We start from the raw sequence: 17,139 nt of genomic DNA, 5'->3' as shown, positions 1-17,139 counted from the left end.
GCATCTGTCACTCCTTTGTTGTTCAGGCATGAATTTGGATAGAAGCACAACAAACATGGGTGATACTGAATTCATTCAAAAAATACTTAATACTCTTGAAATAATGTCCCTTTCATTGTAATGTCCCGTTGATGGGTTTTTCAGAATTGTCCCACTAGATGGTGCTGTTGCACTGTATCTAGAGACCCCAATTTCAGACGCGTAATGGAAGCCATTTAATCCTTAATATCTATAAGGCTATATACATCATAACGGGAACTATTGTAGGAATTGGTCTGAATTGAATGTCCTTATACTAGTTGAGTTACAGAGGTGACCAGGGGGAGTGCTGAAGGTAACTCCTTGCTCTTTCAAATTTATTTAACTTTATTTTTTAGGAAACGTGCCATTCTAAATCGTACGGTGAGCTCTTTATTTGAATGAAAATTTATTGATTAATGGGGTACTACACGCATGCTTGTATCAATGTGTTTTATATTGACATGGTACAACACTAATTGCTAATAAAGTTATGGTTTAATTAAGCCTGAAATAGTCAGTGTTTAAAATATATAATCTTCTGCATAGAATAGACAATATACATTATTTTGGCTACAACCTAGACTCATGATAAATACAAGGAGAATATAGAAAGCTATTCGCTCCATTTGAATCATAACACATGGCACCCGCAAGCCATTTGTGTAGTTAAACTTAAAGGTCACCAAAACAACCAAAAGGCAATGAACAATGAGAAGCTATGGCATGTGATAAATCATTAGTGATATAAAATCAGAATTTATGTGGGTTCATTGCTTGGTTTACAACACTGTATGGCTGTGTCTGCACAAGTTGCATTAACCTGTGCGTATAATAATACCGCTGTCAAAAATCAGGCTGGTTGGTTCAGGAAAAAATATCTTTGTTAGCATATGTATTACTGAATAGTCATCAACGTATGAAAGCTGCCGGCCATCACCCTACTACAAGAATCCCACCGTTGCAGTTGGTGGTAAATTTTCCTCTAAGATGAAACTCTAAGCTATCCACAATAGAACTCTCCTTATCTGGGGTAGAAAATATACAGTAAAACTATGGTTACAACTTGACCGGATTCTGTAATCTCTTAAGGAGCAATTAAGGGAAGCAATCATTTTTGTTGGTAATTTATGAAGCATAAATCATTTTGATAACAGAGAGAATGAGTCTGCAAACCTTTTTCTTTATAAGTTGCTCACATACACTACAAAATGTCTCTCTCTCTCTCTCTCTCTCTCTCTCTCTCTCTCTCTCTCTCTCTCTCTCTCTCTCTCTCTCTCTAACACACGCACACGGCTCAATATGAATGGTATCTACAGTATATCCTAGGACTGGATTTATTTGGCTCTCAAATCTCTGAAACGCAACTATCAACCCAATGAGGTAATTGGGTGATATTGAATAATCAAGGTGGAAATTAAATCAACACAATAATAATCGTCACTGCACACCATTGCCCCGGGAAAGGGTGTGTTTTTGAAGTTGTTTGTACAAGTTTGCCAATATCAAAGAATGGGAGGGGTTGGGGGGTTCAGAAGTTAACAGGTTCTGTTTGTTTGTGACTTTGAAAAACTGAAATTAGGCGAGTGGCAGTATGGGCTGATTAAACATTTACTTGTTCATCAGTGTTCCCTGATACAACATGTCCTCTCATTGTATCTTATCTTGGTCATATACTTTTTGTATTGTATTGACAAACCTCCGTTGTAGTTCCTGACATAGGCCTACATCACTCATGCAAACACAAATGTTTGACATGCCCTAGTATTGTTTAGATGCATGCAAGCATGCTCCAACGTTTGCTATGCCGCTATCAGGAAATCACACCAGCAGGCCAACATGTAGTAGACCTATGATTGCCCTGCACGCCTATTTATTGACTTGGGGTTGTTCTGAATCAGGGTGTGGTGGGAAAATACCTGCAGCAGATACCATGGCCATACCAATCTTCTGGTTGAACAAAATAACTAATTTCCCCATGTGAATTATGCTCTATTTAAACTTTGTCTACAATCTTCCACTTTTAATTATCTGCTCTTTTGACGTTGGCCTACAATAACTCGTGCCCTGTCTTGCTGGCTGCCCACTTCAAATCCAGACCAAATCCAAAAGACAAGACTTGAGTCAGGCGTCTAGTATTGGAGGCCGAGAAGGGAGTTAACACTTTAGAGACTGTTTCATCCGTTGTTGCCTGGCAGTTAACTGGGACTGTAGCATATGTCGTAGCCTGTTTAAACCTGTGTTACTGACAGTAGTTTCATTTTTATAATTTTATCACGTAATGCTATTTTATGTAGGCCTACTGTACTAGCAGGGAAGTGTGCTTCCACTGTCTGGTCCGCCCGCGGCCCTCTTGTCATTCTGCACCTGCATGTGAACACTCCCACACCGGCGGGGCGCGGTTCAAAGGGCGGGTCTCCTCCATGCTGCTGAGAGAAATCTATTTGGCGTTACCATTGTGGTCGCTGCATTGCCTCGAAGCACATATCGCTTACTTCACCTGGAATCATTATTTTATATCATATACATCTTGGATTTCAACTCTTACAGGAGCAAAAATAATGGCGGATCCGTTACGTTCAGCGACGTCTGGCGCGATCATCGACGATACGTCCCTGGCGGTGCCGACGGATAACAAGCTGCGGACCGGGCAGCAGCGTGTGCTGGATCAAGTCCACACTATCAAGAGGAGCAAGTCGAAACATGGGAAGAGCGGGACGCTGTCTCCAACAAGTATGGACACACGATTATATACAAATATTAGATAATTCCTATTATTGGTCGAAACATCCTATACGTAGCCTAATACTTACTTAATGCTTTTTATTATTTAAAAATATTTATATTAATAGCCTAATTATAATAATAGTAAATGCCAAACAGCAAAAGGTAAAGCATTATATTAGTTAAACATTTATTTTTGCTAAACTTTGTTGACTGGATTTTAGAGTGCTCGACTACCGTAGTTTAGGCCTATTTAAAAGTTTGATTTAATTGTTTAAATCAAAAATGTTTAAATCTGTGAAGCCATCAAGCCAAACATGTATTATTGGGGTAATCCTTTCCCCTTTCCCTGCTAGAACGGAAGAAGAAAACATGACTCAAATGTGCATATCAACAAGTGTGCGAGAATTGGTCTATTTCCATACAGCCCTTTAAATTCAGTTAATTTAAGGGAAGGGTGGTCGCTTGCGTGGTGTGATGTGGACCTCTATCAGTCTGATAATAGTTTATAATTTTTGCAACCATGACAACACCCACCTTTGTTTTCGACACAGGTGTGCTGATACATGTTGTGTTATTTTGGCAAACCAACAGCCTTTGATTATGGTATTAAAGTTCCTGGATGACGTCATGTCTGTCTCCCTGTTTCGACAAACTGCTTTCTACACATATCAATTTTTTTAAGTTGGCTACCTGGTACCAAAACATTTTAAGCTTGATTATTTTGGCTTGGCCACCCATTTATAACAAATTATATTTGCTCTGTTTCGTATTGTTTTACCAGTACTTTACAATGTGACTTAATACTAACCACAGTGTTTGACAATGTTTGACAAACATTGTATATATTGTTCATATTTCAAATGAGTGTATTCAATTTGACAAAAGATCTGCTTTCAACTGGAGGCCTTATCTATAGTTTCCAGTCATCCCAGTACAAGCACTGAAATAATAATGGTCATGTGTGTTGTTCCTCTCCTCAACAGTTAATCATTATTTCACACAGTCAGATGGAACACATTAAGCAAAACACAGTCGGTCTGACTAGATCACACCCCCTTTTCCCTGAAATGTTTGGCAGACACATCACATAGTTACGGTTACAATATCGTAGTTGCTATGGCGCGTAAAGAAGCACACAACTGGAATTTTCAGAGTTCAATCCCCGTCATCCCACCTCCTTGATGCTTAACATGCTCCTGAAATAAAATATATTCACGCCACTGATCCTGTGTCCTTGTTTTAGTTGTTGTGTTACAGTTATCTCTATGTTTTATCGTCATTTTTCGACACTCCCATTTCTCGACCACTCCATTCACAGTGTCACTCATCCACACTCTTCTTCCTCCTCTGCATCCCAGGTCCTGTTAGTTCCCAGAACTCAGTCTTCTCCGAGTTTGGATCCTTCAAGTTTTCCCCGGCGTCCACCACCACCAATGGCCTCTTGAACCGCAGTAGCACCATACAAGTAAAGTCTGGCGGTGGCTACAGCAAATCGGTAACTACCATCTCCTTTTACTCTCAGCTACTCTCTACTACAGAACACAAATGAAGACCGCACGGAATCTAACAGGACCCAAGGTGTTAGCACCCCACACAGGTTTACATGACCCGCCTTTACCACAACACGTTTTCTATCAATACGACACGCGGTACAACGCAACACATGGTCTAATGCACATTCTCCCAAGGCGCATGTTTCAACAGGGCACCCATTTTAACAAGACACACATTCTCCCGTGCCTTGCAATTTTCCACAATGTCCGGTTCGTCACCACACCTATTTGGATGTATAAATAGACAGACAGACAGACAGACAGAGGGACGGACGGACAGGACAGGACAGGACAGGACAGGACAGGACAGGACAGGACAGGACAGGACAGACGGACGGACGGACGGACGGACGGACGGACGGACGGACCATAGAGAGAGAAAGGGGTGCTGCTGTCACCGGGCGTACGGCCTACTTATGTGTCCGCCGTAACGTGAGGGTTTCTGTGTGTAGCAGCCATTCAGAATGGCTTCCTCTGCCAGAGCGCTGTGACCTGGATCAGGTGTCCGCAGGGTGAAGAGGTTGCTTTATTGTCTTACAAAACAGAAGGCCCATCTAATCCCACGGGGGGGGAAACCACGGCTCAATCTGAGTTCAGTGGTCCGATTGTATTCATGGCTTGGTTCTGGTGGGTTGGCTCAACAACGTTTGTTTTGGATGTTTTAGGCGTGGGCAAAACCTGCGTTTTAGGATTGTTGAACAGATTAATTTAGTATGCTGTTGGTGTGAATTGTGTTTCGAATGTCTGCTGTCATGGATAGTCATCGGCTAGAGGGAGATAGAGACAAGGTTCCAACTCTTGTGTGGAATCCAAATTCCACACAAGAGTTTTAAAATCAGTGTGTTTGCCTTATCATTAGAGTGTGTGTGTGTGTGTGTGTGTGTGTGTGTGTGTGTGTGTGTGTGTGTGTGTGTGTGTGTGTGTGTGTGTGTGTGTGTGTGTGTGTGTGTGTGTGTGTGTGTGTGTGTGTGTGTGTGTGTGTGTTTGTGTGTGTGATATTCAGGGTTGGGCTGTGACCAGATCATCTGACAGAGAGTTATTACATTTCCCAGAAGTACCATACATTTTAATCATAATGTATCATTACTGTCTCACAGTGATGATATATATAAGTGCTGTTTTAATATACTCATAATGAGTATCTTTGAATGTCTTACAATTTGGACACCAATAAGCCAAACACTAGACTTTTCAGAGCACTAATACATTAATCTGCAAGTTTGCATCAAATCTAATTTCTTGACTCTGTTGCCTTCTTGGCCCTCTGTGTTTTTAATCATGGTTTGACGATAAAGCTTTTCAGGTTTTAATGAAAGAAAAAGCAAATGGCTGCTTCCACCAAGTAATAAGAAGAAAGTACATGGCATTAAACACAAACAAACCTGTGACATATACATCAATCGCAAACGCATGATGTGGTCATATGTCTGCGCATGTCTGTTTAGTTTTCTCTATATTCACGTTGTGTGTCCGTGCACGCGCGTGTGCACGGTGCATGTATCTGTGTGTGAGTGAGCACGCACACACTTGCCCAACCATGTGTAACTGTGTAAGACGCTGTAACTGCTTACATGTCAAATGTTATGATATACTCTGAGAATGCTCTTCCAGCTTTGGCTGAGGTCTTTGTTGAGTGTGTTTGACCACAATTGGGAGATAGAAAATGTAAGATAAAGTTGCAGTTAAATACATAACTTTTTTAGTACGTACCAGTGTAGTACTGAGTTAACAGAGAGTTGATCTTTGGTTGCCAGTGTTTATTGTGCCTCCTTGTCAAGACAGATCTCCTTGATCCATATCTCTGTCCTCAGTATTTTCATTGAAAACAGCGAGAATAGTTGTGCACAAAGAGTTTTCCCACATCATGCTTGCAAACCAACATTTGGGCTTGGCTTGCAGAACTAAACTTCTCGGCTTCTGACTTGTCATCAAACACACGCACGCACGCACGCAGGCACGCACGCACGCACCCACCCACCCACTCACCCACTCACTCACTCACTCACTCACTCACTCACTCACTCACTCACTCACTCACTCACTCACTCACTCACTCACTCACTCACTCACTCACTCACTCACTCACTCACTCACTCACTCACTCACTCACTCACTCACTCACTGAGTGTTGTCAGTATTGGGCCGACTGGTTGAACTGGTACACTGACGTGTCCAAACACAAACAGAGCTGCTCTGTAAAGAACTCCTGCAGCATGTGTGTCTGTGTGTGTGTGTGTCAAAAAGATTTTTTTGCTAAAGCTTTAATCTAATTGTAATGTACTGGCTTACCTTGGTAGAGTCGAGGCTGTCTGGTTCAGTCAATCCAAGAAAAACCCAATTGTGGAAGCGATTTTTTTCTCAAGGCTCACTGTGTATTAGTGGAATCCACCAGCCTACTGGAATCCTTTATGGATCCTGGTCTTACATAATTGTTGTCTGGGAGAACCCTTTGTGAACGGGGGATTAGAGGCACTACTTGCTTCACTCTGACCTAGATTGTTAACTGTGCACAGGGGAAGGGGTCCCTTTAGGCTACTCCAGTCATAATATTACGTCATCCGCCCTAAACTTTACTTGACATGGTACTTCCTGCTCTGAGAGGAGATGACAATAACAACATGCTGTTCATCACCCATCAAATTCATCACCCGACAAATCAATGTTTTGTCTTGTTTTTGTTTTATTTATTTCTTATTGCTTATGTTTATTTATTTATTTTTATTTTTCCACAATGTCTTGTTTTTTAAAAAATGTATGATGACTATATGCTCTGTAAGGTGACCTTGGGTGTCTTGAAAGGCGCCTCTAAATGAAATGTATTATTATTATTATTAAATGTTAACTCTTACCGCAGAGAGAAATATCAAACATTGTCTACTAACCAGCCCCTTTCCATTCACAGGTGAAGGCGCAGAAAACTCGCTCTTTGTCAACTAAAAGTAGATATGTCAGCACCTCCGGCCAATTGGAGAAGCAGTTCACCCCTTCCGCCTTTCCACAGCCGCCCAATGGGCTGAAGCTGAGCCGCAGTGACCCGGCTCTAGACCCTCCCGTCGCTGCCGTCCCCGGATCCCAGATGGTAACGCCTCATGTACCTTTTGTTGTTGTTTCAGTTAATAATATAGCATTACATATTATTGTTTCACGATATTAATATGCTTTTTCTCAATGATGAGGGACACAAAAGTCTGTATAATTGTTTGTAATTTTTTTTTTTTAGTTTGTTGTTGTTTTGTAACCTCTGCTTTTCTATGACACCATTCAATGGAAAAACTCAAATCCTTTTTTAAAATGCTTTAATTTCCTTCTCTCCCCCTCACCCTCTCTCCCCCTCTCCCTCTCTCCCCCTCTCCCCCTCTCCCTCTCTCCCTCTCCCCAGCGAGCCACAGGCCAGACGCTGCAGGGCAGCAGGCAGTTTCGGAGTCAGAGCAACAGACACAGCCTGCACTCGGTACACACCAGCAACCAGCAGATGACCAGCAGCGGCACCCGCCTGGGCCGTCTGTCCTCCTTGCACAGCGGGAGTGGCAGCCGGGTCTCCCTGACCAAGGCGGGCAAGACGGAGCAGGAGCAGAGCCTGTGAGTCTGCATCCCTCACCTTCACCTCACAGCGCAGACTTTTGTTCTCAGTCAGGCTCGGTGTGTTCCGGTGCTCCTGTTCTTAGTGAGGCTGTGTGTGTGTGTGTGTGTGTGTGTGTGTGTGTGTGTGTGTGTGTGTGTGTGTGTGTGTGTGTGTGTGTGTGTGTGTGTGTGTGTGTGTGTGTGTGTGTGTGTGTGTGTGTGTGTGTGTGTGTGTGTGTGTGTGTGTGTCTGTCTGCAGGCAAAACGAAGAGATCAGCATGGCCAACCTGACGCTGAAGGAGGCGGTGGAATTCCTGTCCACCCCAGAGGAGTCCCATCAGCAGTGCGGCGCCTCCTTCATCCAGCACTGCACCTTCAGCGAGGAGAGCCCCAAGCAGGAGGTCCGCGCAACCAGCATGGCGTTTCACACACGCACACACACACACACACACACACACACACACACACACACACACACACACACACACACACACACACACACACACACACACACACACACACACACACACACACACACACACACACACACACACTCACAAGCATGCTCAATGAGGGACGCTTCCGTCATGCACTGTTAAACAAGCAGGGCATATATAGGTCTTATGGAGGCCACTGCTTCCTTGCGTCGACACGCGTGTGCCGGAGAGGCTGGTTTGCATGACACCGTCTCTCTCGCTCTCACTCTCTCTTCCTCCGTCCCTCTCCCTCTCCTTGTATACGTCTGTCTACCCTCCAGGTGCTGACCCTGGGGGGAATCCCTCCTCTGGTGGCCCTGCTGCGGAGCCCCAACCCCGATGTGTGCCAGAGTGCGTCGGGGGCCCTCAGGAACCTGGTGTTCAAGGACCAGGACAACAAGCAGGAGGTGAAGAAGCATGGGGGCATCGGCAACGCCCTGGAGCTCCTGAAGGAGACCAACTCCACCGAGACCCAGAAGCAGATCACCGGTAACACAGCCCCCCCCCCCCAACCCCCAGGGCCCGACAAATAGACATAGATATTCTAGATACAAATGTGAATAAAAATGTGCCCAGTCTTTCTGATTTGGTTGTAAAATATTCCTTAAGCCCCACTGACGGCTGTCTCACCTGTAGGCATCCTTGTGCAAGAAGCCTAACCCCTTACCTGCTCTTTAAGGACATGCTCCTAATACAAAAATCCCCCCAAGCCCGCTGGAAGACATTTGTACCCTGAGAGATTCAACCCCGACCTGTCTGCTACTCTCTGGGTAGGCTTGCTATGGAACATGTCCTCAGAGAATGGGATGAAGAAGGAGCTGATCGACTCGGCCCTGCCCGTGCTCACCGACAGCGTGTTGGTCCCCTTCACCTGCTGGTCAGACACCAGCGTCAACAACAACATACACCCTGATGTCTTCTTCAGCGCCACGGGCTGCCTGCGGTAACCATGCTTCCGTCTGTCTGCCTGTCCGTCTGTCTGTCGATCTTTCTATCCAGTCTGTCTGTCTGTCTGTCTGTCTGTCTGTCTGTCTGTCTGTCTGTCTGTCTGTCTGTCTGTCTGTCTGTCTGTCTGTCTGTCTGTCTGTCTGTCTGTCTGTCTGTCTGTCTGTCTGCCTGTCTTTCTTTCTGTATATTTGTCTGCCTGTCTATCTCTCTGTCTGTCTAGCTGTCTGCCTGTCAATCGGTTAAAGTTGGCCCTGATAAAGGTACAATATATTTGATTAGCGATGTCAAATCAAGTTTACATTTTGAGAAAACCAACGTGTGCCCCTCAGCCCTCCCTCTCCCTATTCTCTCTTCAGCCCACCAACCCTCAAAAAGCAAGGCTCTTTGTACGAAGGTTTGACTTGAGAGTTCTCTACATTGAGTCTGAATAATTAACCTAGATTCTGGTCGCTTTTCAGTGAGCGTTTTCATGACAGAAAGTGCTTTAGAATGATGCACCTTTTAAAGGTTGTGTCTCCCTACTTATCTGCCAGTGGATCGGTTGGTTGGCCGTCTGCTTCGTCTGTTTCTCAGGTGGTTTGATCAGTTCCTCAGCCAACTGGAACGCTGTTGATTCCATTTCTCACCTTTGATTGTCCTGGAGAGAGACACTTCATTCCTGAGCCCTGAGTTGCTTTATGTGCCCAGGCTGTGGGCTTGCATGACAGCTAGTGCACTGAGCAATCAGTAGGCGGTATAAAAAATGCAGATGATTTATACCGCGAAACGATTGAAGCTGTTGGTGCATGTTGCATTTCTTTGTCATCACAAAATGTGTCTTCCCCAGTATGACCTCTGTGTGTGTTTATGTGTGTGTGCTTTATATTTTTTGTGTGTGTGGTTGGGTGTGGGTGCACGTGCATGAATGTGTGTGTGTTTGTGTGTGTGTGTGTCTAGAAACCTGAGCTGTGCCAAGGAGAAGCAGAGACAGACGATGAGAGAATGCGATGGCCTCATCGACGCCCTGATGAGCTACATCCAGTCCTGTGTGGCGGAGGACAACCCTGATGACAAGGTAACCCCCGCTCCCCACCCCCCCCCTGGTCTCTGGGGGGGGTGTCTGACTCACTGCACCCCACCGTCCAGGGATTTTGAGGACACTGAGATGAAAATCCTCCCTGCTATTGATTGAAGGATATGTACTGTTAGTTGCTTTGGATAATAGCATCTGCTAACTCTAGTAAAAGTGAAGAAGATAAAAACAGTATATTTATCCTTGGAAGGAAATTCACAATACACCTTGTGCCTAATCAGCACTATACGCAGTGATTGGCCATCTCTGGGCACAACATCCCATAATATCAGCCCTCACTACTTTGACTGATTATAGTGTGTCAGGGTGATGTCGTGTTGCATATCTCCAGTGCTATTCATCCTGTGTGTGCGTGTGTGTGTCTCTCTCTCTCTCCCTCCACCTTCAGTCAGTGGAGAACTGCGCGTGTATTCTCCACAACCTGACCTACCAGCTGGAGACCGAGTCCCCGGGTTGCTTCTCCAAGTTCAGCCCCCCCCCCAGCCCCGGAGCCCCCGGTGCCACGGACAGCTCCACCGTGGGCTGCTTCAGCCCCAAGAGCAGCAAGCTGAAAGAGGTCAGCGAGCATGGACTCTGAACACACACACTGAACATACAGGCTCGCACACACACATAGACACACACAAACTCACTCACTCACTCACTCCCTCACGCACGCACGCACAAACACACACACAAACACACACAGACACACACACACATTATTAAACACACACACAAACACACTCACACATTCTATGAGGTTTTGAGACCAGGGCATGTCCTATATTCTGATTCAGTAGGTCCCCAAAATTATTTTTACAAGACACAATATATAGGTTGCAAATTGGTTGTGAAATAAATTGTGATGCCTGACTTCTTTTGTGTATGGATTTCAGAGACAAGTTTTGGCATGTGCTCCTTTGCACATTACGCATTCATCCTATTAACTTATTCCGGTAATGTCAACGGCCCATTGAACATAAGCACATTGTACCCTGCTTAATTAGGTGCTGAGTTTGCATGTGGCTACAAGTCAACCCGTATCCGTCTTGTTGTTATTTTTCCTTTCAGATCCAGTTCGATATGAACAAGAGCATGAAGGACGACAGCCTGCCGTCTGGAGTCGACTTGCTGTGCCACCCCAAGGCCATGGTGGCCTACCTGTCTCTGCTGGGCACGTCCCAGAAGGACTCCACCCAGGAGGCCAGCCTCGGTGCCCTGCAGAACCTCACCGCTAAAAAGGGTCCGGTGAGAGAGACGGGGAGAGAGACGGGGAGATGGGGGGGGGGGGGGCAATTCTAGGGGGAGAGAATCAGGACTACTTGAAGAAGTAGGACTACAAGCAATAACAACAGCCAATCATTAAGACCTCTCCTCCAATCCTCCTCATCATGTAACTGTTAATTTGCAGCCCATCAGGTTTCCATGTGCCTTTTCCCCCCCGCACTCGCTTCCCCTGGTCAATCCTAAGCAACGCCTCTGGCCTTCCCCCCTCGTCTCCCTGTGACTCAGGCCTCCAATGCAATCAGCCAGGTCCTGGTCCAGAAGCTGGGAGCCATGCCGACCGTCAGCCCGCTGCTGCGCTCCGACAACAAGACGCTGCAGAAGACCGCCATGTGCCTCATGGGCAACATGTCTCGCTCCACCAGCATCCAGTCCTCCATAGGTGAGAGGCCCCGTCCATTAACATCACGTTAAGGGCGTTTGTCACAGGCTTTTATCCAAAGCGACTTACAATAAGAACAGTTGTCAGAAGAAAGGGAAACAATGTGTCGGTACAGTAAAGATTCACCCTCCAGATCCACTGTCTGCATCCCCCTTCACTCGGACCCCCACCACCCTCCATTAACACGTCTCATTGCGTGCCGTTACTCAATGAGACGTCTTCACGTCTCAATAGTTCCCAGTTTCATGTCATATCCCTGCATTCGAGCCACTTTGTAGTTACCTCACGTATGCATGCATATTCTTCATTTCATTTTTTTATTGTTTTGCCTTTAATTAATTTCCTGATATTATATTTACTTGATTGATTTATACTCTCAGTTTGTATTATCATTTTTATATCTTAAGCTGAGCAATTGAGACGGTGACGATTACCCTCAGGATGAACAAATCTCTGAATCGGGATCTCTGAACACCCATTGGTCCAAAAAGCAACAGTCCCTGCCCCCACAACGGGTCCATTCCATCACTGCGTTGCGTTGTTTCCCTTACAGCTAAGCAGGTGCTCCCCGACCTCGCCAGCCTCCTGTCCTCCGGTACGTCTGGGATGGGAAACAATGACGATACCATAGCCACCTCCTGCAACAACTTCCGGTCCCTGCTAACGGCTGACAACAACGTCAGCAAGAAGATCCTGTCCTCCGATTTGGTGACATCGCTGGCTGACCTCAGCGAGAACACGTAAAACATTACACTTACGTACACAAGGTGTTGTCAACGTTGCTCATATACATATGGCTAAATAGTACTGTTATTAATATTTAGTTATGCGTATGTTTCTCTTATATGCGTAAACAACTAACCCTCAATTATTTTAGCTACATGCCGTCATAACGGCAGTGTGTAAAATGTGGGCGTGGTAAAGAGAGAGAGCACAAGAACGCACAAGAGAGCAAGATTTTGAAATAAATTCCAAAACAAAAATGTTTCCTCCCACTAATGCATCCTCCCTCCCTACATTTTTATCTGCTGTGTCATCATTTGATTGACAGGCAAGACGGATTCACTGAACAATTTATGGAAGGCATTCGCTGATTGGTTTAAAAGGAAGCTGGAGCCTTCTTAATCAAAATGTTATCATACAGACCGTTGTCTGTAGGCACATTCAACCAGAAACAGATATTCTCCCAGCGTATACCCCGCATTGACAGCTGACAGGTGGCTATGGGATTTCTAACGAATGAACCTCAAATAATAGCTCTTAAACCTTAGCGCCAGCACCTTTTAGGGAGCAGGTTGGGGTTAGGTGTGTAGCTTAAGGAAGCCTATGGTGAGTGTGGTGATGCAGCCATTATAGTTGGTATTCAGAGCTCTATGTTCCTGATGGGGCTTGTTGCTGCATAAACACTAATTACATAATTAAACACCTGTATGTTACGCAGATGGTAGTGGTGAGTTGTTGTTTTTTGCAAAATATGAACCAGGCATGACCTCTCCCCATTAGATCCTATCCCAAAGGAAGCAAGGCAGCCTCGCTGCTCCTCTACAGCCTGTGGAATGAAAAGAGTCTGCAGGGGGCCCTGAAAAAGGTACACAGACACACACACACACACACACACACACACACACACACACACACACACACACACACACACACACACAATCATAAATAAGCAATCATAAATACAAACACGCACAAACTCACACAAACAGTCGTAAACACACACACAGGCACATACTCACACTTCTACTCAACCGTGGTAATGGATGAGCAGGTCCACACATGCAAACTGAATCATTTGCTTTCGGGGCTTCTCCTTCCGAGAGACAACACTTTCACCTCTCCGGCTCCACCCAAGCGCTGCGCCTTCCCTTTCTGCTCACCGCCCGCCTCCCTAATCTTAGCCTCTATTTGAAAGCCTTCACACAGGAATCCTGGGAAACTCGTTCTTACAGCTCGGCTACTGCAGCGCAGACAAATGAAGACATGGATGAGAAAAGTCTAAACAAACACAGTTATCCTGTGATACTGATAAGTACAAGCTAAATCCAAATAATTGTCTACACGACTGTCACAAAGCATGCACCAGATGGAACGGATGAAACCATTGAGACTGTGGTCAACCTTTTAGCTCTCAGATAGAAGGCACTTTTTTTTTGCGACTTCCTTGAGTTCAGCCATGAACAGTAATCCATTTTATTTAAATAATGCTTTCCAAGAACCTCCAGGATACTTAGAGGATACAATACAAAAAAGGATACCACAGAAGATACAATCAAAATGAAATGGCGCTCATTAACATGGACATACAAGGGTGTGTCGAGGAGTAGTGGAGCGATGCTTGTTGGTTTCCCCGCAGATTTAAATTGAATATGTTAATAACAACCTGTTTATGCCTTTTGGATCCACAGTTGAGCCTGGGCAAATCCCTGTTCATCAACGATGTCACTGCAGCCGCCCGCAAGTCAGCGCAGGTCGTCGAATAAGCCCACTCGCCCGCTCAAGGAGATACCAAAGTAGGTTTCTCTTTTGTTCTGTTTATTCATTATAAATGCATTTTGTGCAGAGAGCTGTTTGGATCTCTGCATTGTGTTGGCTTTTTGGTCTTACGACGTCTCTCCTTCCCTCTCTGTCTTGTGTGTGTGTGTGTGTGTGTGTGTGTGTGTGTGTGTGTGTGTGTGTGTGTGTGTGTGTGTGTGTGTGTGTGTGTGTGTGTGTGTGTGTGTGTGTGTGTGTGTGTGTGTGTGTGTGTGTGTGTGTGTGTGTGTGTGTGTGCCTGCAGATTTAGCTTGCAAGTTTATACACCACCGTGGCCACACCCTTGCCGTGAGGGGAACCAGTCTTCATATTCCAGCTTTTGCTACACAGTTGTTGATTTTTGAAAGTACCTAACAATTATCTGCTTAGTCATTGATCTTTGATCAAGATCGCATTCGTGCATGACCATCAAGTTGCCTGCATTTTTTTCTTTTTGATATCATCGCGATGATGTATTTAACTTGGACATATTTTTATTTGTGTAAATAGATGGTGAATGTGTGTGGGAAGTTATGCTTGTGTTTTGAGTCAGTGTTAAGATTATTCCCGGGGGCCAGAGTTGACCATAGAAGCCGTCCTTGCAATACAAGAGAAAAGGACACAGGTTGGTCACGCTACAGAGGTGTATTCAGCTCAGACTTGGTGGTGGGAGACCACGTGCGTCATGGCTTTTTTGCACAGAACTGCTTATCTGACAGTTCGATCACTACTTCATGCGGCACATGAGGGTCAACGGTGAAAGAATATAAACTTCACGAGTACACACCACGCCTTCGATGGCACACCGTTCAGTTAGTTTATCGATCAGGAGTCTGTTGTGAGCGGGTGGCTGAGGGATGGAGAACTGGAGAAGTTAGGTTCAGAGCTCTGGGGATTTACATCTCGTGGAGTTGTTAGAATTCCGAAACCGGGAAGAATGAGACAGTGGGGAGGAGGAGGGTCCGATAGAGGTTAGAAAAAATGGGGGTTTGAATACAGATGGTTGTTCGGTAGGGTTGGTAGAGTGACAGGCGTTGTCTTTCTCCCAAACATAAGTTAGTGGAACTCCCATTTGGGAGCATTTCTCCTCCGAGGCAAACCGCCACGAGACTGTCCGGCCCCTCCCTTCCCTGAATGCACAGCGGTCGTGTCTCGAGTGAACACGCTTGAACACACCACAAACCCAGCTGTTACGGAGATTCATTCAAGGGATTCCCAATGGCACATTTGAAGGCTACATCTATTAGGACAGTTTGAGGGGAAAACAGATTAAAATGTACTGTACAACTAACCGTTGTATAGTTGTACTTTTGACTTATTTTAGTCTACATCCCTAAAAAAAGTAAGCATTTCCTTTGGATACAGGGCAAACTCTGAAACTGAACACTGCATCAAGCAGATGAAGCATTTTCACAGTGCTTTTTTTTTGTTTTTTACTGTTGCACAGTGTTGCAATATTATCCAATGGTTCTCAAATATTTTGTTTTCATGTTAACAGAACATTGTTTGATTTTAGATTCATCGAATGCTTAGCTGTTCAAGTTGTATGGAGAGGAAATATCAAAGACATTAATACTGAACCCTGTATTTTATGTGTGTCACGTTGGTTTGACGAGAAAACTCTAAGAACTACGAGTGTCAAGGAGATGTTCAAATATTAGCTAAATACACACAGACACACAGACATACAAACCCCCTTATTTGTATTTCACTCACTGAAATCGTTAGTCCTGTGATATTTTTTTTTTAAGCAGAAGACACTGCGTCAGCTTTTGGTGTTCATGTCAAACTGAAACCCATTTTGTGGTTTCAAGCCAATGTTTTGTTTAATTGCTAATAAAATTGAGTCATTATTTGCGATTATGAATTGTACCATTTATTCCTCATAAAACGTTAGACAAGCATCAGATAATTGCTTGTTAAACCAATCATATAAAAGGTTACGTCACTGCCGCTGCTTGAGGGAAATCACTAGTTTGAGAAATAGTTCGATATTTTCAGTAACAATCTCTGAGTGACTTAGATAACTAGATAAATATGGTTAGATAAAGTTCAATATACATTCTGTCAATAGAAATAGTTTGCTAAGGCTGGTATTCAGCAAGAGTTAAGGATTTCGTTTTTAAATTAAATACTCTGTCTTCAGAAGCAATTTACTCTAGACAAATTTTAAACATTCAACACAAACAAAAAGGTTCATGTTATGGTTCAAAACTTTCCCATTTCTGCAATATTTTTAACACAATACAATTGTGAAAGCAAATGCATGTGTGTGTGTGTGTGTGTGTGTGTGTGTGTGTGTGTGTGTGTGTGTGTGTGTGTGTGTGTGTGTGTGTGTGTGTGTGTGTGTCTGTGTATGCGCTTGAATATGTATTTTTTTGTATGTGCTTGTATGAGAGATGAGAACGATAACCCATTTTCACATTTGTACGCTCTTGGGAAAGGTTTTATGCCTAAAGATTTACTAGTGCCGCTTTTCCACTGCATGGTACCAGCTCGACACGACTCGACACGACTCGACTCAACTCGCATTTTTTGCGTTTCCACCGCGGTACCATGGTATCTGGTACCTGAAGTGGCTGCTTTTTCTAGTAGGCTACCTACTCGCTCTAGGTTCCA

The 17,139-nt window shown here is 44.6% G+C and overlaps 1 protein-coding gene across 1 annotated transcript; it reads left to right on the top strand.

The window, feature by feature from the left end:
- The first annotated feature begins 2,436 nt into the window (after positions 1-2,436).
- LOC132454519 (plakophilin-1) lies at positions 2,437-16,383 on the top strand. The gene is made up of 15 exons (XM_060047930.1): positions 2,437-2,751; positions 4,104-4,240; positions 7,201-7,377; positions 7,678-7,877; positions 8,119-8,260; positions 8,617-8,824; positions 9,110-9,278; positions 10,220-10,337; positions 10,744-10,911; positions 11,409-11,585; positions 11,850-12,003; positions 12,557-12,743; positions 13,507-13,591; positions 14,415-14,519; positions 14,786-16,383. Exons 1-14 carry the CDS (start codon positions 2,442-2,444, stop codon positions 14,487-14,489), a joined length of 2,307 nt encoding a protein of 768 aa, XP_059903913.1. The 5' UTR covers positions 2,437-2,441; the 3' UTR covers positions 14,490-14,519; positions 14,786-16,383.
- Positions 16,384-17,139: the final 756 nt, after the last annotated feature.

Source organism: Gadus macrocephalus, chromosome 1 (assembly GCF_031168955.1).
Source record: "Gadus macrocephalus chromosome 1, ASM3116895v1".
Classification (NCBI taxonomy): domain Eukaryota; kingdom Metazoa; phylum Chordata; class Actinopteri; order Gadiformes; family Gadidae; genus Gadus; species Gadus macrocephalus.
This window is presented reverse-complemented; position numbering and strand designations above follow the sequence as displayed.